We start from the raw sequence: 26,937 nt of genomic DNA on the forward strand, positions 1-26,937 counted from the left end.
GGAAGAACTCTAAATAAAAAGGAATCAGGACTTAGTGGTTTGGGAAGTTCTCACCCTATCCAGATTGGAAAAGACATTAAAATTAGCAGATTCACTCTCAGGAAAGAATATTCTAGAGAGAAAGTCAAAGTTGTGGCTGGAGAACACTTTGCTAATGCAGAAAGTCAGAGTATTTATTAATACAAAGTGCTTTTACAATGGATTGGCCATGTTACTCATGGATCCCCACAACCATCTCAGCAGAATCCAGGAATAGAGATGGGATCATCCAAGAGAAATCTGTGGAGGAACCTCCTACCTAATGGAGAGAATGTCTGTGACATACATGGGAGACCCACAAGATTCTTGAGAATTTTATACCAGCAGAAACACTGCCAGTTTGGACTGAAAGTGACAGAAAACAAAATGAAAGAAGATTGTCAGACTCCCAACATTCTACAGGCAGGAAATGGGGTGATAAAATTTCTTGCTGCAAACATAAGTTACCCTACAACTAAAAGGAAGAATGAGTCTGAGAGAGGAGGGGCAAGCCCAGAGGACACATCCTTAAGCCACAGAGGATTATTCCCAGGCCTTGAAACCTAAAGGAGTTTGCCCAGCAGTATTTTGAAATTTCTTGGGACCAGTGACTTCTTTTTTCCTTCCATTTTCTCCCTTTTTGAATGAGAATGTCTGTAACTATTATCCTATGCCTGTTCCTGGAAGCAGCTAACTTATTTCTTGAGTTTCACAGATTCACAGATGGAGAGAAAATGGGCCTTAGGATAGATTGTATCCAGTGCCTCACGCATACCTTATTTAAGAATATTTAGATGATGAAAGTTAGGGCTTTTTAAAAATTTTTTATTTATTTTATTTCTATTTATAGGCTATGTTGGTGGCTTCTCTTGTTGCAGAGCACGGGCTCTAGGTGCATGGGCTTCAATAGTTGCAGCACGTGGGTTCATTTGTTGTGGCTCACAGGCTTTAGAGTGCAGGCTCTGTAGTTGTGGCACACGGGCTTAGTTGCTCTGCAGCATGTGGGATCTTCCCAGAACAGAGATTGAACCCGTGTCCCCTGCATTGGCAGGCAGATTCTTAACCACTGTGCTACCAGGGAAGCCCGAAATTTAGGGCTTTTGAGGTGATGCGATTTTAAGCTTTGAGCTGATGCTCTAATGAGTCGAAATTTGGGAGGATGTTGGAATGAGGATGAGCGTATTTTGTAGATGTGATGTTTGTGAATCTTTGGGGGCTGGAGGGCAGACTATAGTAGGCCAAATAATGACCCTCAAGAATATCCACATCCTAATCCCTGGAATCTACGACTATGTTAGCTTACATGGCAAAATGGACTTTGCAGATGTGATTAAGTTAAGGATCTTAAGATGGGGAGATTATTCTAGATTATCTGGGTAGGACCTACATAATCACAATGTGTAAGGGGATCTTTATAAGAGGGAAACAGGAGAGTCAGAGTGAGAGAAGGAGATGTGATGCCAGAAGCAAAGGTCAGATGTGGTCAGGAGACAAGGAATTTGGGTAGCCTCTAGAAGCTAGAAAAGGCAAAGAAATGAATTCTGTTCCCCTAGAATCTCCAGAAGGGATGTAGCCCTGCTGACACCCATTTTGGATTTCTGACCTCCAGGACTGTAAACTAATGCCTTTGTGTTGTCACTAAATTTGTGGTAATTTGTTACAGCTGCAGTAGAAAACTAATGTGCTAACCCTTTTCCTACACTGAGCTCTACACCACACAAGCCAACTTAGTAACCCTCCTACCTGAGGCCCTTTCTACTTTTCTGTCGCCTCTGGACTTCCAACTTGACATTTCTAACCTCCCCCACCAGCTTCTACCGATTGTTTCCTTGGCACTCCTTTGCTTTCTCATATTTCCTGATTCTTCCCAGATCTGCATCGTCCTTTAACCTGATGGTTCTTAACCCTAACCATACATTAAAATAACTTGAGTCGGGGTGGGAGTGACGACTTGTATAGTATATTGCAGCCCCATCCCAGACCAATTAAATCAGACTCTCTGGAGGTGGGGTTCAGATATCAGGTCATTGTTAAAGCTCCCCAGGTTATTCTAATATGCATCCATTATTGAGAATGCCTGCCAACTTGTTGCTCCAGGGTTATCAAACTTTCACATGCATAAGAATTGCCTAGAGAACTCTGAATGTGGCTGCCACATCCTCAGGTCCAGAGATTTTGGGTTAATACATCTGATACTCAGATCCTGTTTTTCTAACAAGCTCCCCAGAGGTTCAGATGCAGGTGGCATTTGGAACTTTGAGGGACATTTCCATAGCCTTCTGCCTGCTCCCTCCCCGAGAGACTCAGCTACCTGATAAAATGAATTCCTTAGATCAATGATTCCCAATCTTTGATGAATATCAGAATCACCTAGGGAGCTTGCTAAAAATACAGTTGCTCAGATACCAATCCAGTTTTGTTTAACCAGGTTATGCTAACAAGCTCCCCAGGTGGTTCAAATGCATACTGCAGTCTGAGAATCAATGCCTTAGATGGGTGCTTCTCAAACTAAAGTATGTTACAGAATCACCTGGAGCTCTTGTTAAAGCACAGATTGCTGGGCCCCACCTCTAGAGTTGCTGATTCAGTAGGTCTGAGTGGGGCCTGATAATTTTGCCCTTCTAAAAGTGCTAGGTGAGCTGAAGTTACCGATTTAAGGACCATACTTGGAGAACCACTGCTTTAGATGGATGTTCTAAGCAAAGTGTTTATCTCACCCTGTGCCTCTATCCATTCTTCCTTCTCATTCTCTCAGCCATGAAGGAGTCCAGCCAAGGAGAAAGGGCTAAGTGCCTGAGGGAGTCTTGATGTGATGGGGCTATAAGAAGGGGCTGTCAGAGCAGGACTTCTGGTAAGCTCACCACTGGAGCATCTGGCAGAATTCTAATCGCTCTCCAATGCCAGGGATGGTGGCCAAATTCCAGTAGAGAATAAAAGTGATCTGATCGATAGCTGCTAACTCCACATATATGTCCAGCTCCCCTGGGGCTCAAAAGCTTAGCGTTCCCCTGGCAGAGCCTCTCTGCCTGTGATGGTAAGAGGTATACAGGTATAGTGAGGAGTAAGAGAAAATCTGAGGTAGGGGCTGACCCTTGTCACCAGGCTAATTAAGGGGAAAGCCAAGTTGGAGCTAGAGTCCTGTTCACCCATGGCACTGATACCAGCTCTGGAGAGAGAGAGCTAAAGAGACTGTAGAGCGAGGATGAGAAGAGCCAGGTGAGAGAGGAAAGTTATTCCCTTTCCTTTATGTTAAGAGGGAGTGAGAAAGTTAAGGCCGTTGGCAGACCACAGAAAAGGGGGATGGAGGGCCTGGGTTGAAAATGCCATCAGCCAGAGTTCTTACAAAATCCACTTCGTTGTCATACCCTGCATGCAGAACTTGGTTATGTGCAAAGTACATATGACCTTCCCAAACACCAGAAGTCATGTCTCAGTTCTAGGAAGCCAGAAAGCAAACAGCTAGATCCAGTGTCTAATTCCCTCATACATAACTCAAACCCATCTACAGTTCATGGACAGTGCATCATAGGACTGAGACGTTTTAGGGAAGTTCCCTCAGTCAGAACCACAGTCACAGGGCTGAACAGACCTGAGATGTTTAGGGAACAAGCGTCAACCCCCACAGGTTTAGATGACATCACAACTTTGTGATTATGGTGATGGGGATTTTTTCAATTCAGTGGATAGAGTCACAGGGGCCATCGGCAGATCTAGCTTGCCCTGTAGATACTGATCCCCAACTTTGCACCAATAGTAATTCTAGTATGGTCAACTACCTACTAGATATGGCCTTAGGGAAATCACTTACAGTGAAACAGTTTCTCACTTGTAAAATTGTGTAATATCTTACTTATCTGAAGGAGGCTAACCCAAATGATACATCCTTCTTCTCCTTTCACCCCAGCCAGACTCCAGGTCTGTCCTATCCCCCGAAAATCTCTCATGTCTGTACCCTGCCCTCCCACATCACTGCCACTGCCCTGGTTTAGACACTCTTCAACTCCCACCTGGCTAATTGTACTAGTCTCTAAGCTGGTTTTCCCTGCCCATAGTCTCATCTAGGCCAAACAATCTTCTTTCATTCAGTCTTTCACAGGGCTACCACATGCTCTAAACTTTCTAATGATTCCCCACCACAATAAAGTCCAAAGTCCTTCATGTGGCAAGCAGGGTCCTCTAGGCTCTCGAGTTTCAGCTCTGACCAATTCCTCCAGCCAAATCGCCTCTCCAGCGTTGACCCTATAGCCCATCCACTTGAACTACGTGCAGTTCCTTGAATGCCCCATGCATTCTCCTTCCTCTTTACCTTTCCACATACTGTTTACTCTGCTCAGATTGTCATTTGTCCCTTCCACATTTGCCCTTTGAGACTCCGCTGTTAGCCCTCCATGCCTATCTCACACATCTTCCTCATAGCTATGCTTTCACTGTACTCTGTTCATTTGCTTGTCTGTCCCTCACTTTACCTTTAGCCCACTGAAGCTGAGACTGGGGCTTTCACCTCTATACCCAGCACACAGCACAGTGCCAGGCCCATGACCAACTCTTGATAAATGTTTGTGAAATGAATGAGTGAAATGAGTGAAGAATAAATCAATGAATCAATGAATATCTTGAGTCTTCTCCCAGCCCCCAAACCTCATCAACTTGGCCAGGATGCCCTTCTTTTAGAAGTCCTTTTAAAAAATGTAAAGTCTTTGGGCTGACAGCATATTAAAGTTAATGAGTTATTTTAGACCTTATCTAGGTGGTCAGGCAGAACAAGGGCACCAAAAAAAAAAAAAAAAATGCCCAAGTAAAAGAGGTGTAAGGGCAAGGGTGGGGAGGGGACCAGAGAAAAATTTCACCCCCATTTCCTTTTAAATGCAAATAATAGTCTCATATGTACATACAGATTGCAAATAACTTTCACATATTTTATCTATGATACCTCAATCCAGGAAGGTAGGTTAGATGAGTGTTATTATTAACTACATTGTACATAATAGGCTTGGAGAGATTTGTAATACCACAGGAAATGGCTTATAACAAAATATGACAAAAGCAAAGGACAAGATACAAAATTATATATAGAGTGTGAACACAACTATGTAACAAAATAAGCAGAGAAAAAATGGAAAGAAACTCAGAACACATTCATTCAAAAAACATTTATTAACTGTCTGCCATATTCTAGACATCACTCAGGGGATATAGTGGTGATCTAAACACACTGTCTCTCATGGAGGTTACAATTTGGCGGGGGAAGGGGGAAGGCAAACATTAATCAAATAGTGATGTAGCAGAAGTAAAATTGCAACAGTGACAAGTGCATCAAAGAGGTGATACATAGTGTAGTGAGACTGTACAAAACATAGTGGGATCTTCTATAGATAGAGGCAACCCAGAAAAGACTTCCTTGGTGAAGTGATCTCTGAAGCATGAGGAAGAACTTAACCAGTCAAAGAAAGTCCCAGGAAGAAGGAACATGACGACAAGGGCCCTGTGGTGACAGAGGAACTGATGAGTAAGAGAATGGCTGAGCAAGGGAAGCCTGGGAGAGGTTGGTGCCGGGTGGAGCTGGAGAGGAGGTAGGGGCTGGACCCTGCCCAAGCTAGCCAGCCAGGAGCAATGGGAGTTATTAAGCACATTTGCATTTTCAAAAGGTTTCTTGCTTCAGATGAGTAGAATGGATTGGTAGGGGTGTGGGGGGAGTGAAAAGAGAGATAGAGTCAATGGGGTAGGCCAGTTCAGAGGATATTGTGGTAGTCTAGGCAAGAGTTGATGGCGGCAAGGGCTCAGCAATGGTGATGGTGAAAATGGAGAGACATGGATGACCTCAAGAACTATTAGGCAGACAAAGGATTAATCTCCAAAATATATAAACAGTTTATCCAACTCAATATCAAAAAACAAACAACCCAATCAAAAAATGGGCAGAAGACCTAAATAGGCATTTTTCCAAAGAAGACATACAGATGGCCAAGAGGCACATGAAAAGCTGCTCAACGTCACTAATTATTAGAGAAATGCAAATCAAAACTACAATGAGGTATCACCTTACACCGGTTAGAATGGGCATCATCAGAAAATCTACAAGCAGTAAATGCTGGAGAGGGTGTGGAGAAAAGGGAACACTCTTGCACTGTTGGTGGGAATATAAATGGATACAGCCACTATGGAGAACAGTATGGAGGTTCCTTGCAAAACTAAAAATAGAACTACCATATGACCCAGCAATCCCACTCCTGGGCATATACCCAGAGAACACCATAATTCAAAAAGACACATGCACTCCTGTGTTCATTGCAGCACTATTTACAATAGCCAGGACATGGAAGCAACCTAAATGTCCATCAACAGATGAATGGATAAAGAAGATGTGGTACATATATACAATGGAATATTACTCAGCTGTAAAAAGCAATGAAACTGGGACATTTGTAGAGACATGGATGGACCTAGAGACTGTCATACAGAGTGAAGTGAGTCAGAAAGAGAAAAACAAATATCATATATTAACACATATATGTGGACTATAGAAAAATGGTACAAATCAACTGGTTTGCAAGGCAGAAATAGAGACCCAGATGTAGAGAACAAACATATGGACACCAAGTGGGGAAAGTGGGGAGGGATGGGAGGGGAATGAATTGGGAGATTGGGATACCAAATCATACACTCTAAATATATGCAGTTTATTGTAAAAAATTAAAAATTAAAAATTAAAAAAATTAAAAAGTTATGCAATCTGGAAAAAAAAAAAGAACTATTAGGCAAATTGCCAGAATTTGGAGATGGATGGGATGAGGTACATGAAAGGAAAGAAGCTGCCGGGATGACTTCAGTTTCTGGATGTGATGGAGGTGGTGCCATCCAAGACAAAGAGTAATGGAAGAAGTCCATCAGGTTAGGGCCTGAAGGCAGGGCTGGTTTGGGGCAGATTGAGTCTGAAGTGCCCTAGATGTGAAAACCAGAAGAGGGCGTCAAGTAGACAATGAAAAGTAAGGGTTTGGAGCTCAGAGGAGAGGTCTGTCTGGAGATAAGCATTTGTAAATCAATTGTTGATTGATGGTAATTTAAGCCTGGGTGTGAATAAGACTGTGTGGGAGAAAGTTTAGAGTGGGAAGAGGAGCTGGTCTAGGGTCTGGTATTGAAGAACCCAATATTCAGGGCCAAGTAGAGGAGGTTGAGATGGCAAAGGAGACCCAAGAAGCTAGAGATGTTAACAATGGCTAGGGGTGGGGGATGAATTGTGAGATTGGGATTGACATATATATACACTATTATGTATAAAACAGATAACTAATGAGAACCTACTGTATAGTATAGCGGACTCTACTCAATGCTTTGTGGTGACCTAAATGGGAAGGAAATCTAAAAAAGAGTGGATATATGTATATGCATAACTGATTCACTTTGCTGCACAGTAGAAACTAACACAACATTGTAAAGCAACTATACTCCAATAAAAATTAAAAGAACAAACAATGTCTGTGGAATGCTATGGAAGCATTTTACTTTTATAATTACTTTTACAATTGGGTGGAAATTTTTACTTTGGAGGAAAAAAAACTTTTTATGCCTCCTTGACCTTAATTAACCTTCTAGTTTTACTACCTGAGGGCAAGAGGTGATATTCAAAATATTTAACTAGCAGGGCTTCAGAGTACCAACACTTTGAAGGCAGCTGGAGGAGGGAGGGAATCTCCAAGGCCCTTGCTAGGGGCCCTCTGCCAGGCATTAACCGTGTGGTTGCTGAATTATGAAGAACTGGAAAGAGACTGGTGGCAGGAGCCATGTGGATGGGATCTTGGGACAGCAGCGTTTTAGTGGTTGAGCAGTACTGGCACCTGCTACCGAGTATCAGCCCTGCCTAAGGGTCCTCACCAGCTGGATCCCAGCAGCTCCTTACCCCCACCCCTACTCTGTGCTTGCTCACTGCCCTCCAGCTCTTTTCTCTACCACAACAGTTTGTCACTTCTTGAGAAAACCTTGCTTTTTTTTCATGCCTTCATGACCTTGCCTATGCCTGGAATGCCTTTCTCCTCCTTGTTTGGCAAATTTCTTTGCATCTTTGCAGGCTCAGGTAAAATATCACCTCCTCTGGAAAGTCTTCTTTGATTTGCCAAGGCAGAATTAATTGCTTCCTCATCATTATCCCATGCACTTTTTACACACTTGCGTTACAGCATTTATCACAGTAAATTGTGGTCATGGTTCTGTTTCCTTCACAAAGTTGTGAACTCCTTGAAGACTAGGACTATGTCCCATTCATTCTTGTATCCGCAGCATCTAAAACAGTGCCTGGTGTCAAGGTCCTTAGAAAAATTGTTTTTAAAGGTTGTTGAATGACTCCCAATGGGACTGCAAGGTCAGAAGAGGGCCTAGACTATCTTTTCTCCCAATTTGCTACTTAGAACTCAGCATCAGTACTGAAACACACTGCAACATGCATGAAGCTGGAAAACATTGTGGCAGGGAGAGAAGACAGTCACAAAATACCATATATTATATGATTCTATTTATACAAAATGTCCAAAATAGGCAAACCCATAGAGACAGAAAGTAGATTAGGGGCTGAGGGGGTTGGGGAGAAAAAAGGAGTGATTGCTAACATGTATGGGGTTTCATTTTTTTTTTTTAATTTCATTGGATTATAGTTGATTTACAATGTTGTGTTAGTTTCAGGTTTACAGCAAAGTGATTCAGTTATACATACACATATATTCATTCTTTTTCAGATTCTTTTCTTGTGTAGGTTATCACAGAATTTTGAGTAGCGTTCCCTGTGCTATACAGTAGGTCCTTGTTGGTTATCTATCTTATATACAGTAGTGTGGGTATGTTAATCCCAAACTCGTGGTTTATCCCTCTTCCCTGGTATGGGGTTTCTTTTTGAGGTAATGGAGATGTTCTAAAGTTGATTGTAGTGATAGTTGCACACCTCTGTGAATATACTAAAAATCATTGAGTTATACACTTTGAATGGGTGAATTGTATGGTCTGTGAATTAGTGTATCTCAGTAGTACTGTTATTTAAAGAAGACCTCAGCAAATGCCTCTCATTGTGTCTGATTCAAAGGACAGGCTCAAATGTTTGTAGCTGGGGAGGAAGGCAGACAAACAGGGGTGAGGGCGGAGGGGTGCATGCAGTGGTGTGGTTGTTGTGGGGGGTTGGCTTGGGAAAGGCAGAGCATGAATGGAAATCAAGTTGAGTCCTGATAACAGAATGGGCCACAGACTAGTTCAGAAGGAGGGGTTCTAGTAAAAACAAAAACCACTTCAATGAAATCAGGTGTCAACCAAAAAGGCTGAGGTTTACTTGAGAAGGGTGAAGTTTTACTTTGAAACTGGTGGTTGAATGTGATTTTCTCACTTGGCCTGGGAATCTTTTCAGAGGAAAGAATTACAATCTAGGCCAGGGTTGAAATTCTGATACACTTAGCCTCCCTGTACCCAGCATCCCTGAAGTAGGGGGCTTAAAAAGAAGGCTGCTAACCTTCCCTCAGGTTGGGCCCTGCTGAGAAGTCATATGTCACAGTGCTGGGCCTGTGCACTTTGGAGCCAGCTGCCTGGGTCTGAACCCTGGCTCTGCTACTTACCAGCCACATTGACTTGAACAAGTCACCAAAGCTCTCTGTGCCTCCATTTTCTCTACTGTAAAATGGGGTTAAGGATGGCACCTCCCCCATAGGATTGTTACAAGGATTAAACCAGAAAATAGGTGAAGAACTTAGCACAATGTCTAGTACATAGGGAGCACTAGAAGAAGGCAGTCCCTAAAGTGAGTGACAGTATCATATCTGGAGCCTTGAAACTGGTTGCTGGAGAAGTGGCTGATCCCCGGTAGCCCCGAGTGAGGTCTGTGACTGGGAAGAGGCGGCAGCTGGCTGGGGGTCGGTCAGGTGGCTGGGAAATGGTCTGAAGATTGTTAGCAGTGCATTGCTCAACCCGCCAGTGGGGCTCATACTTCCTGTTTTCAGTGTCTGTGAGCCCTGATGCTGGCGCTGCTCATGTTGGAACAAGATCTCTCTTGGCCCCTGGAGGGGAATGTAGAGGATAAGCAGCAACTCAGCCTGGGCAGGGCTCCTTAGCTTCGCATCTTGCTTTTCTCTCCTAGCAGATTTTAGCTTCTGCAAAACACACCTATGCAATCCTGGGGTGGAAAAGGGGAGGGGGTTCCCATTCAATTCTACAAGAATTTACAGAGTTTTGTAACAGTAGCTACTGTTTTTGTGTATTTACTAGGTGCCAGGATTATGGCTAAGAGATTTATGAACACATGAATACTTATAACAATCCTGGGAGGTAGATATCTCTTTTGTACAGGTGAGAAAACTGAGCACAAAACGTTTAGAGTTTTTCCCAAGTCATACAGCTAGTATTTTAGAGCCAGAAATCTAGTCCGGGCCACCTGACTCCAAAATCCATGCTCTGAACTACTGCATCATACTGAATGAAACATGCTAGATTGTGGGGATTAAAAGCTGAGTGCTCTGGGTCTTTGCCTTCCAGGGGTCCATTGTCCATGGATCCTCTGAACAGGAAGCCCAGGAAACCTTGTGCCCCCAAACCCCACTCAGAAATCTAACTGTTCATGCAGAGAATATATGCTGACCACATCTTGAGTTTACTGGGTCCTTCACATAATCTGGCCAATTGTCCTCAATAGATCTCAATCATGGCTGCATATCAGAAATGCCGAGGGAATTTTTCTAAAATCACAAGCCCTGTCACTGGCCCTGACCTGAATCACAATCTCTGTGGGTGGAGCATACATATATAGATATAGATTTTTTTTTTTTTAAGTTTGCAGGTGACTTGGTTAAGAAACACTGCCAAAACTCACTAGCATAGCTTGGAAATTCCAATACTGTATTTTGTCATCCAACTATAACTCCCGACCTGCCTTCTATACCAGTTCTTAAGCTTATGTTTGGTTCAAAATATATGTACATGCCCATTAGGATATCACCCAGCTTTAGATTCTGAGCTCCCTGATGTTAAAGATAGCAAAGGCTGGTCATGAGCTTCATTAATACCCACTGGGGAAACTTAGCACCAGCCCAATGCACAAATGATGGGAAATTATGTTTTCTGTTTCCTGAATGCCACAGACTCAAGCTGGGCTGCATTTGGGATCAGCAATTTTCACTCATGCGTGTGTCCCCCTTGGTTGAAGTCAGCCCAAGGATTTCTGGGGGCAGAGTGGAGAGAATATGGTGGGGTCACTGTGTAAAGTTGTGCAAGATGTGCACTGCACAAAGGCATCAGGTTGAGAAGGGAAATGGTAGTTGACAAAGCCTGCTCACCATTTTCCAAGCTGTGGACCTTTGGCTTGAGGCACTTTTTTGTAGCTTATGTGCTGTGAATGGTCTGCTCTACAATCCTCCTAGCCTCTCCTTCCCATAGCCCCATGAAGTCCAGAGATATAGCCCCACAGGAAACTCTGGGGTGCATTCCACCATTGTCATTTTCTACTTTTTATGCTCCCAGCTCCCTCTCATACAAGCACCAGAAAAGAGCAAAAATCTTCAGAAAAATCACATTTGATCAATCATATTTATTCAAAATTACAAAAATAGACATAAATAAAAATACCAGAATATAATTATTAAATATTCAGTGTATAGGAGTGGTCCTCACCTCACTCAATGAGGATTGGATGAACTTGGCTGGAAGGTCGGAAGGGATAACTGGCCAAGAAATGGACATCTATGTGAAAGTGAAACTGGAAATTTAGTGCTGGTCACAGTCAGTGCCCCCAGAATGATACATTTATACATAACATCTCCTGACCCAAGAGGCCCCAGGAGTGAACCATGACCTCTCCAAACAGGCCATTCTGTGTGATGTCACAGTGCATACAATTTGGGGAAGTATCTAGACTTGCAGTCAGACACAGAACACCAGCTCTTACACTGACACAGCCTGTGCATAAGTGTGCAAACATACACACGTGTATATAACATTTCTTGACACATTCATGGAATGTCAGAGCCCTTTCCTCAAGTCATTAGTGTCTCTACTCTCCAAACCACTGTTCCTGCATTGGCCAAGCTCTCTCAAGAGACCTCAGTTCTGTACCACTTCCTAATTGGGAAATTGTTCATTTCCCAACAGTGGGCCTCATGAATGGCCCACTGCCAGGGAGCTGGCTCTCCTTCCACCTATGCACAGGAGATGCCATTTTTAACTCCAGGAGGCTTTAGTCCAGAAAACGACAATGCCATTCTGGTTCAGGACAATCCTTCCACCCTGGCCAAGGGGGATCTGGGTGTCCAGCACCCAGACCTGTATCTGAGGGTAAAGCTACTGTCACTCACCCTGGTGGGCAGCACAAGTAAAACCACCTCTGCAGAGCCCATCTTCCTCAGTCTCTTCCTTATATATAGCTGTGCAGATGGCCCTACTGCAAAAAATGACAGTCAGTGTGGGAGCGGGTAATGCCCCTTCTCTTCCCTTGGCTCTCTTAGGGCCCTCAGAGGGCTAGGCCATTCTCTCCCGCAATGTGAGTGTGGATCCAGGGCAGGAAGCTTGAGACCCTTGTGTAGACGCCTGGCTTGTCCTTCATGGCACAGTCACGGCCCCAGCTCACAATCCCAGTCAGAGTCAGGCGGCCTTTGGTGGAGCAGACCAGCGGGCCCCCCGAGTCTCCCTGTTAAGCCAAAGACACAAAAAGTTAGCCCTGGGAGAAGTGAGAAAGGGGCCATCTGATTCTACCACCTAATCATGTCCAAGAGAGAAGGGAGAGTTTCCTAGAGTCAAAGTCCTTAGTGACTCCCCATTTCCTACCACATGAAGTTTATAAATCCCCTGCTTAGCTTTCAGAGTCCTGTTCTCTACAGTTCCATCTACATTTTCAGACCCTACTTCTCCTTCCCATCCCAAAATATGCTGTGCTCATTCTCATTTTTACATCTTTCAACTGAAATCCTTTCTTTTCTTCCCTCTGCCTCCTCAAATCCCTATTGAGTCACATTCTCTCTAAAGCGCCCCACTCAGTGACCAACTAGTTGATGCTCACCTTCTTCTCCTAAACAGCTGATCACTTATAATTCACACCACACTTTGAGCACTGAGTTGTGTTATTTTCTATTGTTTTCTCTTTCTTATGGTCTTAGTCCCCCCTCCCCACCCCCACCCACCCCCAAGTCTGAAGTACCTAGCATAGAGCCAGGCTCTTGACAAATGTTTGGTAAATACAAAAGGACTGGTTTAAACCTTCCAAGACCTGAACCCCTGGTCCTGGCTTCTTGGGACTTTGACTAGAGAGAGGCTCCCCAAAACTAGTAGGGACAGGCCCAGGAGCCCTGGGAGATCTAGGGGTAATGGAGAGAGATGCTTGGAACTCTCACCTGGCAGGAATCTGTTTTCCACTGTGGGTCAGCTGCACACAGCATTTTGTTGGTGACTTCAGTGCCATAGTAGTGGGGCTGCTGACACTCCTGGTGGGAAATCAGCTCTACAACAGTCATTTTCAGCTGCTCTGGATAGATATAGTCAGCTAGATGGAGAAAACAAGGAGGAATGTACATTAAGATGTGTCTGTCTGGCCTACACGTTGGGACTCTACCAGGGAGGGCACCAAAAAAGTGTCCCTACCAGGGAAAATCCTTATTTTTTTTCCACCCAAATCTAGGTCTTTACCCCACCTATAGTCCCTCATCCTTCATTCATTTAACTTTATGGCTCATCATTCCCTAAACAATGCTCCCCACTCCATCCCTGGACCCATCTGCTGCCTCCACAGTGCTCCATCTCTATGTCCACGGTCCTCCCTTGATCAAGCTGAGCTCACTTCCAGGTTACTACACTCCCCCAGGACCCTCTCAGCCAGACCCAAATGTCACTTACAGGGATCCTCTTTTCCAAAGCCAGTAATCTCACAGCTTGTGCCAAAATGGGCATCTCCATTCTCTGGGGGCAGGCAGATGGTCTGTATGGATCGGGATGGCTGTGCACACTGGCCCATGCCGGTACGGATCTTCAGCAAGGCTGGGGGAGCAGGAAGGGGTCAGAGGAGAAAGATCACCACCTGGTCAGGTGGTCATCATCTCTCCCCTCCAAACCCTGAGGGTGTGGCTGTCTGTTCCTATGTCAGTTAGGGTCAGAGGTCATCCTGGGAGGTCTGCTGGTAGCTGTCACCTGAAACAAGTCTCCCCTATCCCATGCCTCAAGGGCTTTTTTTCCAGCTGCTAACAAGGGCTTGGACAGCCAGGGAAACCACAGACAGCTGTGTGCACTTTTTCCTGCAAAAAGCCCTGGCTGAGGTAGCTGGGCTGAAATCCAGCCCAATAATCTCTCCAAATTCTATATCCTGGGACAGACAGAGGCTCCATCCAACAATGGAAGGGGCATCCCAGCCCATGCTATATGCCCTCAGTGCCATTGCCACCCAAAGGAGGCTACCTGTTTTGAAATTCAGGGACTTTGTTACAGAGGAGCACCAAGCCCCTCATGTTTTCCACTCTGAACCCTTCCCCACCACTCCCTTTGTTGTGTAAAGCAGGGTCTTCAAGTTCCTCTACAAACCCAACCTCCCACTTGGGTCTCTTCTCAGAACCGCCCCCTCCCCCTGCCTTCCGCCAGCCATCATCTTCACTGCAGATGAGGGTTTTCTGCTCACCGATATCATTGTGGTGAGCAAGGGTGTCAGCACTGTAGTTCTCATGCAAGATGAGCTTTTCCACCTCAAACTTCATCTCCCCAGAAGATGAAGTATGCGTTGGAGTGTCGGAGTAAAGCCTTGACTGACCCAGGTAGACAATGTAGTCCTGCTCCTTCTTTTGGTGATTACTGTGGGAGGAGAGATCTGTCAGACAGCCTGATCTCACGAGATCCTGTCACTTCCCCCTCCCCACTGCAGCAACCTCAGAGCATCACTTGTCCTCAAGGCTATAGGCCATATAGAGAGAGGCTGAGGGGGTAGAAATAAGGGGAATCTTTCACTTTGAAGGAGGAAGGGATTTGTTTGGGGTAGGGCAGGAGGGTCAGGAAGAAGAGACAGAGGGACATACATGAAGCAGTGTGTGGCGCTGACCACCCAGCAGGGACTGATGAGGCTGCCACCGCACAGATAGGTGACAGAGCCTCCACGGTGCTTCCTGTAGATGGCTGCAAACCAAGGCTGGTTCTCGATGGTGGTGACTTCTCCCCCAACAATCTTAAAGCGGGGCCTCAGAGCTTTCTGGCCACACTGGAACTCTACTTTTTCAGGAGGAGGAGAGAGGGGACTTTTTCCTGGAGAAAGAAAGGGATATCTTGGAGAGGAAGGTAGGATAAAGTGTCTTTCTCCTGGTCCTGTGACCTCCCAGTTTTTCAGGGCCAGATAGGCCTCCTTCCTCATCCCTCCTATGATGGAACAAGGGGACAAATGAGTTTGTCCCCTTCTACCCACCCCCCCCATCATAAACAGGCCAGTGACACTCACCAAAAGAGCAGTCTTGCACCTTGCACTCCTGGACAAGCTGCTTTAGGCCAACCTGCACATAGCACCAGGGCCTTCTCTGATTGTCTGGGTTCCTGGCAACACAGAGGGAGAAGAGTGTCATTCCAATCCAGGATGCCTTTTCTGCATCCTCCCCTCCAGGGAATACTCAACCAAAGGCCTTGATTTTCTCATGCTATGGCCAGCACTTGGCAAGCAGAAAGGGTGTAATGAGGGTTTCTGTGAGGCCATGAGGAGGGTTCTTGCTGTCTCCACCTCACCTGCAATAATTGTGTTTCCCCAGGCCCAGCTGAAGGGCATCAGGTCTGTGGGCATGGTACGTTTTCAGAAGGACGGTGGCAGAGTTCCAGCTCAGGCAAGGCCGGCCCATGATGTCAGTGTTGGCCTTCCCTCGGTAAGCATGACCATTCCCCTGATAGCAGGTTTTCGATGTATCTGTGGAAGGATATGAGGATGAGAATGTTAGGAAAAGAAGGAAGTTCAGACAGGCATTTTAGAGATCCTGACAAACCTCACATGATTTCAGTGAGGCAGAAGATACTAGAAAGGGTCTCCTTCCATCCCTACCTCACACTGATGCAGCCCCAGCTTCATGAGATAGTGTGTGTTCACGTTTGACTGTATATCACATGGGGATAAAGATGCCCCCCACTCCACCTCCTAACTGCTGCCTACTCTTGCATTCCACCCATGTCTCCCCGCCCCCAAATCTCTGGTGCCCCCTCCTCCCCAGTTGGAGTCAGGATCCCCATACCTATCTCACAGTGTTCCCCTTGGAATTTCTTTGGGCAGTTACATCGCCGAATGTTGGAGAAGTACTTGTAGGACACACATGTTCCTCCATTCAGACAGCCACAGTTTGCTGGAGAGCACAAAAGTTGGGAGGTAAGCAAGGAGCATGGGAGGAGGCAAGGGGGGAACTGGCCCTGCAGCAGGGACAGGGAGGGGCTGCCCCCTGAGGCTTTTCCAAGATATCTGTGCAACCACATATTGTGCAAAGGGTGGATACTCACATGCATCAGACACTTGATGAAGATCATCGCTGCCCTAGAAGGGGGGTGGGATGGGGGGTGGAGAAAAGTTTACCAAAGGTCCCATGCTCCTGGGACCCCAGGGTGAGGATAAACTGGCCCCAATCTCAAAACTCACCCTTCCCTCCAGCTCACTTTCTCCTCACCCTGTTCATGTCTAACTAGCCCTCAAATGGAAAATCATAGGCTTCCAGCAGGGAGAAATGGATTCACTCAAGCAAGCTTCACAAATCAGGTGCCAGCAGGTTGGGGCAGTCCCTGCGGCTTCTTTCTCCCTTGCTGGCAAGTGCAAACTCCCTTGGTTCTCAAGGCCCCATTGCCACACCTGTCCTATATCCCGGGGAGGGTTCGGCCCTGCTGTTGATGGAATTTGGAGGACTCCAGCTCCCTATGCAGCCCCTTCCTTCCCCAGCGCTGTTCAGGGGTCTTGAAAGCCCCCTCCCGCTGCCAAAAGTCAAAGCAGAGAAGCCACTCACTTCGGAGTCGCTCACGGCCAGGGCACAGAGGAGCAGACATGCCAACAGGACTCTCATGGTGGCGAGGCTGGGGCTCTAGACAGCGGCTCTGCAAGGGAAGGAGAAGTCACGGGAAGAAGCGGAGGAGCGCGAAAAGAGGACCGTGTGGGTTACTGCAGTTCAGGGCTGGAGCCCCTAGGTCCCCTGCGGGAGCAGACCGCGGTGACCAGTCTCCCCAGGCACGGCCGTCTCTCCCGTCTGGAGGCTCAGAGGTCGTGGCATGGCCCGCACCGGCCCCCCCAGGGGGAACATGGGCATAGGGCGCGGTGACTCAGCTGGCAGCCGCAGCCGAGCCGGGGCAGCCAGTAAGGGGAAGTAAAACCGGCAGGAGCGGGCTCTCCCGCATCCACCCTGCGCTTAGGGAGGCCCACACTCACCCGCAGCTATAGCCGGAGGGGCGCGGGGCCGGGAGAGCTGGGACTAGTAGACACTCTGATGCTCAGGCGAGTTCTAGGGCTCCAGTCTCCGCGCTGTGCTGCTAGCCGACAGTGCAGGCTCTATATTGGGACTTGCCCCAGCCCTGGCCCCGCCCCGGCCACGCCCCTCCCTCCCCTTCCCTACGGGCCCACAGCAACTTGGACCCTGCCGGCTTCCACAACCTTAACTGTGAGGTGCAGCGCGGTCCCCAGTGGAAGGGACGAACCAGGTCTGAACTGGGGGATGGAGAGGCATCTAAATTCCCTGCCCTCTCCTCCCATTCACCTGGCCTGGGCCGCGCCCCCGTGCAGCATCCCTCGTGCCCCCGAATTGCCGAAAAGACAGGCGCTAGAGAGACGCACCCCTCCAGCTCTGATGCCTCCTCCCAGATCCCCTAAATCAGCTCTTCTCCCTCCTCAGCCCCCAACCACCTAGGACAGTGATTCGGACCCCTAGGTTTAGAGGCATAGTCCGCCGCTCATACAGCTGTGAAGTCTCTCTCTCAATGTACAAATGTACGCTCGCTGAAACAGACAAAAAACCTGTTCACAGGGTCTTCCTCCAAGTAGTATGCCGGCTCCCCCAAAATCAGCACAACCAGTGGATAAGACAAAGCTTGAGTTTATTGCTTACTGCGGTAAGGTAGTTTGGTAGTGATGGGGGAGGGGGGTCGGATTTTATTAACAATTTGCAGTTTAGTTTCGGGGAAGTCTTTGAAAGTGAGAGCCTGATAAGGATTGCATAAGAGTCGTCCTATGATATTGTAGGATTGTGAGAACAGTCTTAGAGCACAAACTGTTGACACTTCCTATTGAAGTGTTAATAGGTTTTTCAGGAAGTTCCTAAAATGAACTATTCATTTATTTGCCTGGTCCATAGTATTGTCACTTAATGAAGACAATGGAATAGTAAAGCCTTATTAACGTAGAAAGTTCTATTTTCACCTCTGAGGAGAAGAACTGGGGAACTAGAGGACAAGAATGGGATTTATTTTTCACTGTATGGCCTTTTACACTGTTTAAATTTTTGAAAACAATCCTTGCATCAACCATTACAAAAAGATAATTAAAAAATTTTTAATGCATGTGTATTTGGTATTCTTCATCATAGAGCCTTGTTTTTAGTAAGATAAAATAATTGCTCATCAAATAAGACTGGCTTCCAGAAAGACGGACCATGTGTAAAGGACTCCACCTATGCTTCCTGCTTGGGGGTGAGGGCACGTAGTTGTGTACACATGCACAAGTCCATGCACATGCACATATCTCTCAGGCAGAGCTGAAGAACCACAGCAGGGACCCTGAAGTTCAATCACCCCCATGCCTTTCCTCTAGTGTTGGGAACCAGGGCTTGGGGTCACTTGAATCCACCCTGCAGGACTGTCTGGCTCAATGGAAGGGGAAGAGTTTGACTCTCTTCCCCTGTAACTCACGAGGGGGCCCAAGGCTTGGTCCCTCTCCCTGCCTAGGCCTACAGCATTTTGCTGCCGGCAAACCTGCACCTTGGGTCTTGGTCCACTTGAGAGGGGCAGGAGGAAAGCAGAGCAAGTGCCAGGAGGGCAGGAAGAAGGAAAGCCTCTTTGCTCTGCTCCAGGCCAAGGTCTCAGGATGCCAGCCTCTGCATGGGGAAAGTACAAGTTAACCATCCAGCTTACGAGGCAGGTGACCCATCATCCTCCGGAAAGAGAGTTTTTCTGTGCCCAGCTCTGAGCTGCGAGCCTCCCAGGGGATGAACTGAGTCAGAGGTGCTAGAATCCTCAGAACCAACCTTACTACTTCCTCTAGAAGACTGTGGTATGTTTTGTTTGGAGTTAGAACCCATTAATTGTAAATAAACATGATCGAAATGTAAATAGTTGCAGCCTGAGGACTTACCCCGAAACTCTTAGGTTTAGTTATCAGGAAATTCCCAGCTGACTCTTGTGATTCACTGAGCTTCCCCGGCAGCTCTCATGACTCCAGATTACTTGGCTGGAGGCTGTCATGCTGATTCTGAAAGCAAGATGACCTCATTTCCTCCCGGACAAAGAGACTTGGAGACCGTTATGCAGCATGACACCCCTCTTCCCCCTCCTTCCTCTTGTGGTCTCTTCACCTGGTTGAACCACCCTAAAGCCTCTGTGAAGACAGAATTTCCTTTCCACTCTGTGATCTCTGGTGCTCTCTGAAATCTATGTCCATCTTTTGGTGCAGTCTGTGCTATCTTTCAATTCTTTTCAGGGAGAGACCACATCTTAAATATCTTTCTCTCCCTCAGCACCTGGTGCATGCCTTGTTCACCTAGGTGCTTTATTATGAATGAATCCATGAACAAGTGAGAACAGAGCACCTTGGGGCACCCTGGAAGCTTCCCTCCTCTGTCGTTTTTTTTTTTTTTTCCCCATGCCATAAAAAATAGCACTGACATCATTTCTGTCTTTTGCTAAAAAGCACCTTGATACAAACCATGCCTCTTTAAACTTGCAACTGCCTTACATAGCCGGGAATCATTATTCCCATTTCACAGATGAGGAAAATGAAGTGGAGAGAAAATACATAGTTAATGAGTGGCAAAGCCAGAGCTAGAACCCAGGTTTCCTGATCCTTGTTCCTGTACTCTATACCTCAGCCAGATGACATAAGATGTTCCAGCTCAGGGCAGCCCTCTTGCTGGCTTTGAAGACCTCCTTCCAGAAATGTGCCTAGGGCTATGGGCTCTGATTTCCTGGGAGACCCTGGCTATAATATGAGTTAGTCTCTAGCCTGAGTTCCAGGAACTAAATTGGTGGTCCAGGCTATCTGAAGTTTCTATCAAGTGTGAGAGAATAAGAAACTGAATATATGTGGTTTCTTTCTGTTCCTGACTCTCAGAGTAAAACCACCAGCCTCCTGCCTCCATATCTCAGTGGTCCAGATCTCCCGAGTTAGATGTGGCAACAGAAACTAATGGAGAGGCCCCATTTCCTAGAGCGGCTTATGAAAAAGCAGGCTGGATGCCAGGTGTGTAAGAAGGACCAGGATGTCGAACTTGGCCCTGAGACTGTGTCCAGGAAACTGAGCCACTGAAGGGCTATTTTCTGACCAGCAGGATCCAAAGGGAAGTTCATGTCGAGTCACAGGATGTTTTCCTGGGTTGCTATACCAAGAATGTTCAGCTTGGTACTGTATAGAGAGTACAGTGTCTAGCCACATGTCAGCCACATTCAAGTCGAATGACCTCAAGCAAGACACTTAATTCTCTTGGTCTCAGTTCCCCATCTATAAAAAAAGGCAAGGCCAGCCCTGCCCCTGCCTCACTTTGCAGATTGAATGAGATCATACTTGTGTGTGAAATCATTCATTCATTCCTTTATTCACTCACCCAGTATTTATCATGGGCCTAATATGTGTCAGGCACAGTTTTAGATGCTAGGGACCATGGATGAACTTCGTAAACTATAATTCCTACCTCAAGTGCCTGCCTTGCCTTCCTGTCTATGACTGTCCTGGCCCAGAAGTCCAGGCCATTCCTGGGAGTCCATCCCAGGATTCCAGTTAAGTGGAGATGCCGTGTCCTTAGCCAACAGTTCCCAGCAATTAGCCAGCTGCATGCACTGCTCACCCCCACAGCCTTGACTCCCAGTCTCTCCTCCTCTGCAGTTGTCCACGGCCTGAAGCTCTTCTTTATCCCATACTCTTGGGGCAGGTGGACTCCTCTGCAGTTCTGGGAAGGAGGCAGTGAATGCTGGTCACATAGTTTCCTTGGGTCTGAGGACTCCTTCTCTCTGTATGTTTAATGCTAAGGGAAAAGATACTGTTTCACAGTAGGCATTGGAAGCCACATTTGGGGCCTGTAACATGATAGGGGAGGTGCTGGAGCTGCTAGGCCCCCAGCGGCCTGCGGAAAGAGTAGGGCGGGGAAAGCCACATACTTGCTTCCTTACTCATGGAAAGCAAAGCGCCCAGGGGCTGCTCCCTGAGGTTATGCTCTTTCATCAGTGAACAGAGGGGCCAAGTTGGACCCTCCAGCTTCAGTCTATGACCCCTACCCTTTCTCATCATTTCTGCCTCATCATCTCTGACCCAATTCCTAGCTCCACCCAAGCCAGTAAACTCAGACCTCTGCTCGAATCTTTTGAGCCTTGGCCAGATTTTCCTTTGTCCCTAATCTAAACCTGGTTACTTCCTAAATCAAGAACTTATTACCTCAAAGAATGTTGGTTATGGCTTTCCAGACCTCCTGGATTCTGAGGCTTCCACCAGAACCAAAGCTAGGCCCTGGTTCTAGAACTTCTGCTTAGAGCCCAGGCTACCATGCTGGGTGGCAGTGGCTGCTCAACCAGAAGCTAAAGGGGATACCTAGGAACAAAGGGCTGGAACGGGAAGCCAGAAACTGGTGGTTTTGCTAAAAACTGCCAAGAAGTCAATGATATCAAAAGAAATATGTTCAGCCAGGAGCTCATATACTCAAAAATATTGTTCAGAAGAAAACCAACATAACACCCACAGCCCATATGAGGTATAATTTCATGGGCTCAAGCTGAATTCTATATGCTTCTCTGCCTTTAATGCAAGTGCAAGCACTTCCCTTTCCATTACACAGAGAGGAAAATAGAGGGCTGATGAAGGGAAATGAATCATCTGAGTTCATTCACTGAAAATGATGAGATTCAGAATTCACTGATTTTGAGGAACCTCATGACACATTTCCACCCTCTCCCCTCCTATTCTGAATCCTCTCTCCTCCCTTCCTGACCACCCTCAATCCCCACCCTCAGTCTCTTTGTCTTCCTACCCACCTGCAGAAGGTGTTTCTTTTCTCCAAGCAGTGATTGGTAACAGCATGATGAGGCAGCCAAGTCCTAGAGAGAGGTCAGTCTGCTTTGAGAAGGAACTAAATGATGAAATGTATGGAAGTCTGTGATAAGAGGGAGCAGGGGCATGGCAGGGAGCCCCTGAAATAGGTGTGCATGCAGAGTGAAGAGAAGGAATAGTACATAGATAATCTAACCAGGAGGCTCCTGTTTACTCTGAGAACAGAGATGGTGGGAATATGACAGAAACTAAAGGAGAGGAAGTCTGTTCCCTCCAAGGGAATATTATAATCCAACCCTTGTTGAAGATAGACTGCAATAGCCAACTTTTATTTGCCTACATTCATTTTCTTTTTCAATCTTAACAAAAACCTTAACAACAACCTTAACAACAACCTTAAGGTGCTATTAATATCTCCATTTTATGGATGAGAAAACTGAGGTTCCCAGAGTTTAAGCAGTTTACCCAAGGTCACGCTGTAGGTAAATGGTAGAGTTGGGACTCACACCCAGAGCTGGTTGATTTCAGGGTTTGGAGAACTGCCTCTGAGGCAACATCACATTCAGCCAGGAAGGTGGGGGTGCTTGTCCTTATACGTAATAGGTAATCTCCCTATTCTAACCCATGGTGCCATCCCAGAGTGGCCCCAGCTGTCCAAGTCATGTCTGGGTTGATTCCTGTCTATGCAGCTTGAGCCAGACTTTGATTAAAATGTTCCTCCTTTTGCCTAATAAAGCCAGCCATGGTTGTATTTGTGGGGTCTAGTCAGAGAAGTGATCATTGGATCTTCTGCCTGTGCTTATATATCTGTGTAGCTCTCTGGAAACATCAATGATCGGTTTTCCCTTTTTCAAAACTATTATTCACCCATATTTATATGATGGGGATACCTAGGGCTTTTCTGTAGGGAAATGACAATATCGTCTCTTTATTGAGCATACATTTTATTTAGCAGGCATTGGGTAACTGTCCTGTGTGCATTCTCTCATTTAATCCTCAGTGAGGGAGATACAATATCAACCCCACTTAATGGATAAGGAAACTGATGCCCTGAGAGGTTAAGGACACACAGCCAAGCCAATATCAATAGTGTTGTCCCTTTACCCCTTCCTGAGGGGAAAAAAAAAAAAAAGTACCCTGTTATGTAAGTGCCCAGGAATCTGTTATAATAAATATTCACTAATGTTATGTTTTCCAACCTTGTCTGGTGGTAAGAATCACCTGGCTTGAAGGTTAAAGAATATAGAACTCAGATTACTTCCTTGGAAATTCTGATTCATTAAGTGCAGGAGGGAGCCCAGGAATCTGATTCTTAATATATATCCCAGAGGCTTCTTACCACCAAACAAGTTTGGAGAAAATGCCAGCCAATGCATACCTAGGGAGTGTTAGTTTACTTTTTCACCTAGCAATGCCCAACTAAATCACAAATTTTCTATCGACTGGGGCTTCTACTTTAAGCCCATCCTTTGAAGTGGGGGCCAGAGGAGAACACAGAGGTGGCAAAGATCCAGGGCTGTAAGGCTGACTTTTAGGCAGAGTTTTGCAGACACAGATGAATCAAGGAGGGGATGTACACCTGAGAGCTTTATGCCAACCCAGCCACCCTGAGGCAATTCTTCTAAAGAATCTGTTCTCAGAAAGTTAATTGCTTCACCACCTCTATACTTGTTCTTTTTTTAGATACTAATGATAGTTTCATTTGAAAAATGCCAAATGGATGGCTAACAGAGGGACTTTTCCATGTAGAAACTAAGAGAACTTATGGAATCAGAGTAACCCTCAAAGTCATGTTAGTGGATAAGAAATTCAGGAAAATTGGGAGAAACTGAGCAAAGGTAAGAACAAAGCAGAATAGAGAATACATGTACTTACTGATACATTTCTATCTGCAATATTTCCTCACAGTTCCTGTTCTGGCCCAACTTCTGAGCTTCTCAAAGTCAGTTCGATTGTTTTCCCCTAGGCTCTTCTGGTTCCGTCTGAATAGAACTGGGTTTCCAGAGCATTGTCCCTTTGCAGGGAGTGTGGGAATTATGCCCATCAATGTTGGACCCAGAAACTTGTGGGATGACCACAACATTTGCATTTGTAGTCTAGAAGGAAGCAACAGTGTCACTCTCCCCATGCAGACCCTCTGCTCCATTGCATATTGTCCTAAAGACTTATTCAGTCTGTATCGTGGCAGTCAACTTATTCTATTCATAAAGAAAATTCGACCCCAAGTTCTAAAAATAAAAGAAAAAAAATTACTTTCAAATGCCTAAGGTGTGCCAAGCGCTATGCTAGGCCCTGAGGGCACACATAAGAACAGACATGATCCCTGCCCTGAAGAAGTTTAAAATCTGGTAAAGAAGAAAAAAATGAATATGCATGAAATAATTAAAAAGCCACTTAGGTAGGATGGCTACTATAAACAAACAAACAAACAAACAGAAAATAGCAAGTATTGGCAAAGGATATAGAGAAATTAGAACTCTCGTGAATTGTTGGTAGGATTGTAAGATGTTGCAATCCTCAATGGAAAACAGTATGGCAGTTCCTCAAAAAATTAAATCTAGAACTATCAAATAAGCCAGCAATGCTACTTCTAGGTGTATATCGAAAAGAACTTAAAGCAGAGTCTCAAAGAAATATTTGTACAGTTATGTCATAGCAGCTCTACTCACAATGGCCAAGAGGTGGAAGTAACCTAAGTATCCATTGACAGATGAAGAGATAAGCAAATGTGGTATATACATACAATGGAATATTATTCAGTCTTAAAAAGGAAGGAAATCTTGTCACTTGATATATAACATAGATGAAGCTTGAGGACATTATGCTAAGTGAAATAAGCCAGTCACAAAAATCATATTTGGATATATATGATTCCACACTTATCTATAGATATAGAGGTATCCAAAGTAGTCAAGTTTGTAGAGACAAAGAATGAAGGTTACCAGGGGCTGTTGGGAGCGAGAATTGGGGAGTTGTTGTTTAATGGCTATAAAGCTTCAGTTTTTTATTTGTTTTTAATTGAAATATAGTGATGTTATGTTAGTTTCAGGTATACAACATAGTGATTTAACTTTTAAATACATTGTGAAATGATCACCATAATAAATCTAGTAACCATCTGTCCTCATACAAAATTATTACAATATTATTGACCATACTCCTTATTCTGTATATTACATTCCTGTGACTTATTTACTTTATAACTGGAAATTCGAACACCTTAATTCTCTTCACCTATTTTGCTCAACCCCCCAACACTTTTCCCCTCTGGCAACCGCACATTTGTTCCCTGTATCTGTGAGTCTGTTTTCATTTTGTTTTACTTATTTATTTGTTTTGTTTTTTAGATTCCACACATAAGTTAAATCATTTGATATTTGTCTTTCTCTGACATTTCACTTAGCATGATACCCTCTAGATCCATCCATGTTATTGCAAATGGCAAGATTTGTTTTATGGCTGAGTAATATTTCATTGTATAAATACACCACATCTTCTTTATCCATTCATCTATTGATGAACATTTAGGTTGCTTCCATATCTTGCTTCCATATCATTATTGTAAATAATGCTGCAATTAACATGAGTGCAAATATTTTTTGAATTAATGTGTTTGTTTTCTTCTGGTAAATATCCAGAAGTAAAATTTCTGGATTGTATAGTAGTTTCTATTTTTATTTTTGTGAGGAACACTCATACTGTTTTCCATAATGGCTAAGTAATTTACAATCCCACCAACAATGCACGAGAGTTCCCTTTTTTCCACATCCTTGCCAGCGCTTGTTATTTGTTGTCTTCTTGTTAAGTCATTCTGATAGGCATCAGGTGGCATCTCATTGTGGTTTTGGTTTTCATTTCTCTGATGATTAGTGATATTGTGCATCATTTCATGTGTCTGTTGACCATCTGTATGTCATCTTTGGGAAAATGTATACTTAAGTCCTTTGCCCATTTTTTCATTGAACTGTTTATGTGTATATATATATATATATATATATATATACACACACACATATACAGACTGAGTTGTATGAGTTCTTTATATATTTTGGATACTAACTCCTTATCAAATATATCATTTGCAAATATCTCCTCCTATTCAGTAGTGCCTTGCATTCTTTTGATGGTTTCCTTCACTATACAAAGGTTTTTAGTTTGATGTAGTCCCATTTATTTATTTTTGCTTTTGTCCTCCTTGCCTGAGGAGACAAATCAAAAAAAATATTGCTAAGACTGATGTTGAAGAGTGTACTGCCTATGTTTTCTTCTAGAAGTTTTAGTTTCAGGTCTTGCATTTAAATCTTTAGTCCATTTTGAATTTATTTTTGTATATGGTTTGAGAAAGTGGTCCAGTTTCATTCTTTTGCATGTAGCTGTCCAATATTCCCAACACCATTTATTGAAGAGGCTGTATATTCTTGCCTCCTTTGTTGTAGATTAATTGGCCATATAAGAATAAGTTTAGGGGGACTTCCTCGGTGGTGAAGTGGTTAAGAATCCATCTGCCAATGCAGAGGACACGGGATCAATCCCTGCTCCAGGAAGATCCCACATGCTGTGGAGCAACTAAGCCCGTGTGCCACAACTATTGAGCCTGCACTCTAGAGCCCTTGAGCCACAACTATTGAGCCCACGTGCTGCAACCACTGAAGCCAACGTGCCTAGAGCTTGTGTTTCACAACAAGAGAAGCCACTGCAATGAGGAGCCCACACACCACAATGAAGAGTAACCACAGCTCACCATAACTAGA

The 26,937-nt window shown here is 45.1% G+C and overlaps 1 protein-coding gene across 2 annotated transcripts; it reads right to left on the reverse strand.

The window, feature by feature from the left end:
- Positions 1 to 11,548: 11,548 nt before the first annotated feature.
- On the reverse strand, positions 11,549 to 17,510 carry PLAU (plasminogen activator, urokinase). 2 transcript variants are annotated; one of them, XM_057737128.1, is made up of 11 exons: positions 17,375 to 17,510; positions 16,959 to 17,046; positions 16,465 to 16,498; positions 16,206 to 16,313; positions 15,712 to 15,886; positions 15,434 to 15,525; positions 15,021 to 15,243; positions 14,630 to 14,799; positions 13,858 to 13,998; positions 13,359 to 13,507; positions 11,549 to 12,658 (listed from the first exon to the last, which is right to left on the reverse strand). In XM_057737128.1, the coding sequence occupies exons 2-11, from the start codon at positions 17,013 to 17,015 to the stop codon at positions 12,482 to 12,484; spliced, it is 1,326 nt and encodes a 441-aa protein (XP_057593111.1). In that variant the 5' UTR covers positions 17,016 to 17,046; positions 17,375 to 17,510; the 3' UTR covers positions 11,549 to 12,481. The 2 variants fall into 2 exon arrangements, with proteins under 2 accessions (XP_057593111.1, XP_057593112.1); XM_057737129.1 differs by lacking the exon at positions 16,465 to 16,498.
- Positions 17,511 to 26,937: the final 9,427 nt, after the last annotated feature.

This window comes from Hippopotamus amphibius, chromosome 5 (genome assembly GCF_030028045.1).
Source record: "Hippopotamus amphibius kiboko isolate mHipAmp2 chromosome 5, mHipAmp2.hap2, whole genome shotgun sequence".
In the NCBI taxonomy this organism is placed as follows: Eukaryota; Metazoa; Chordata; class Mammalia; order Artiodactyla; family Hippopotamidae; genus Hippopotamus; species Hippopotamus amphibius.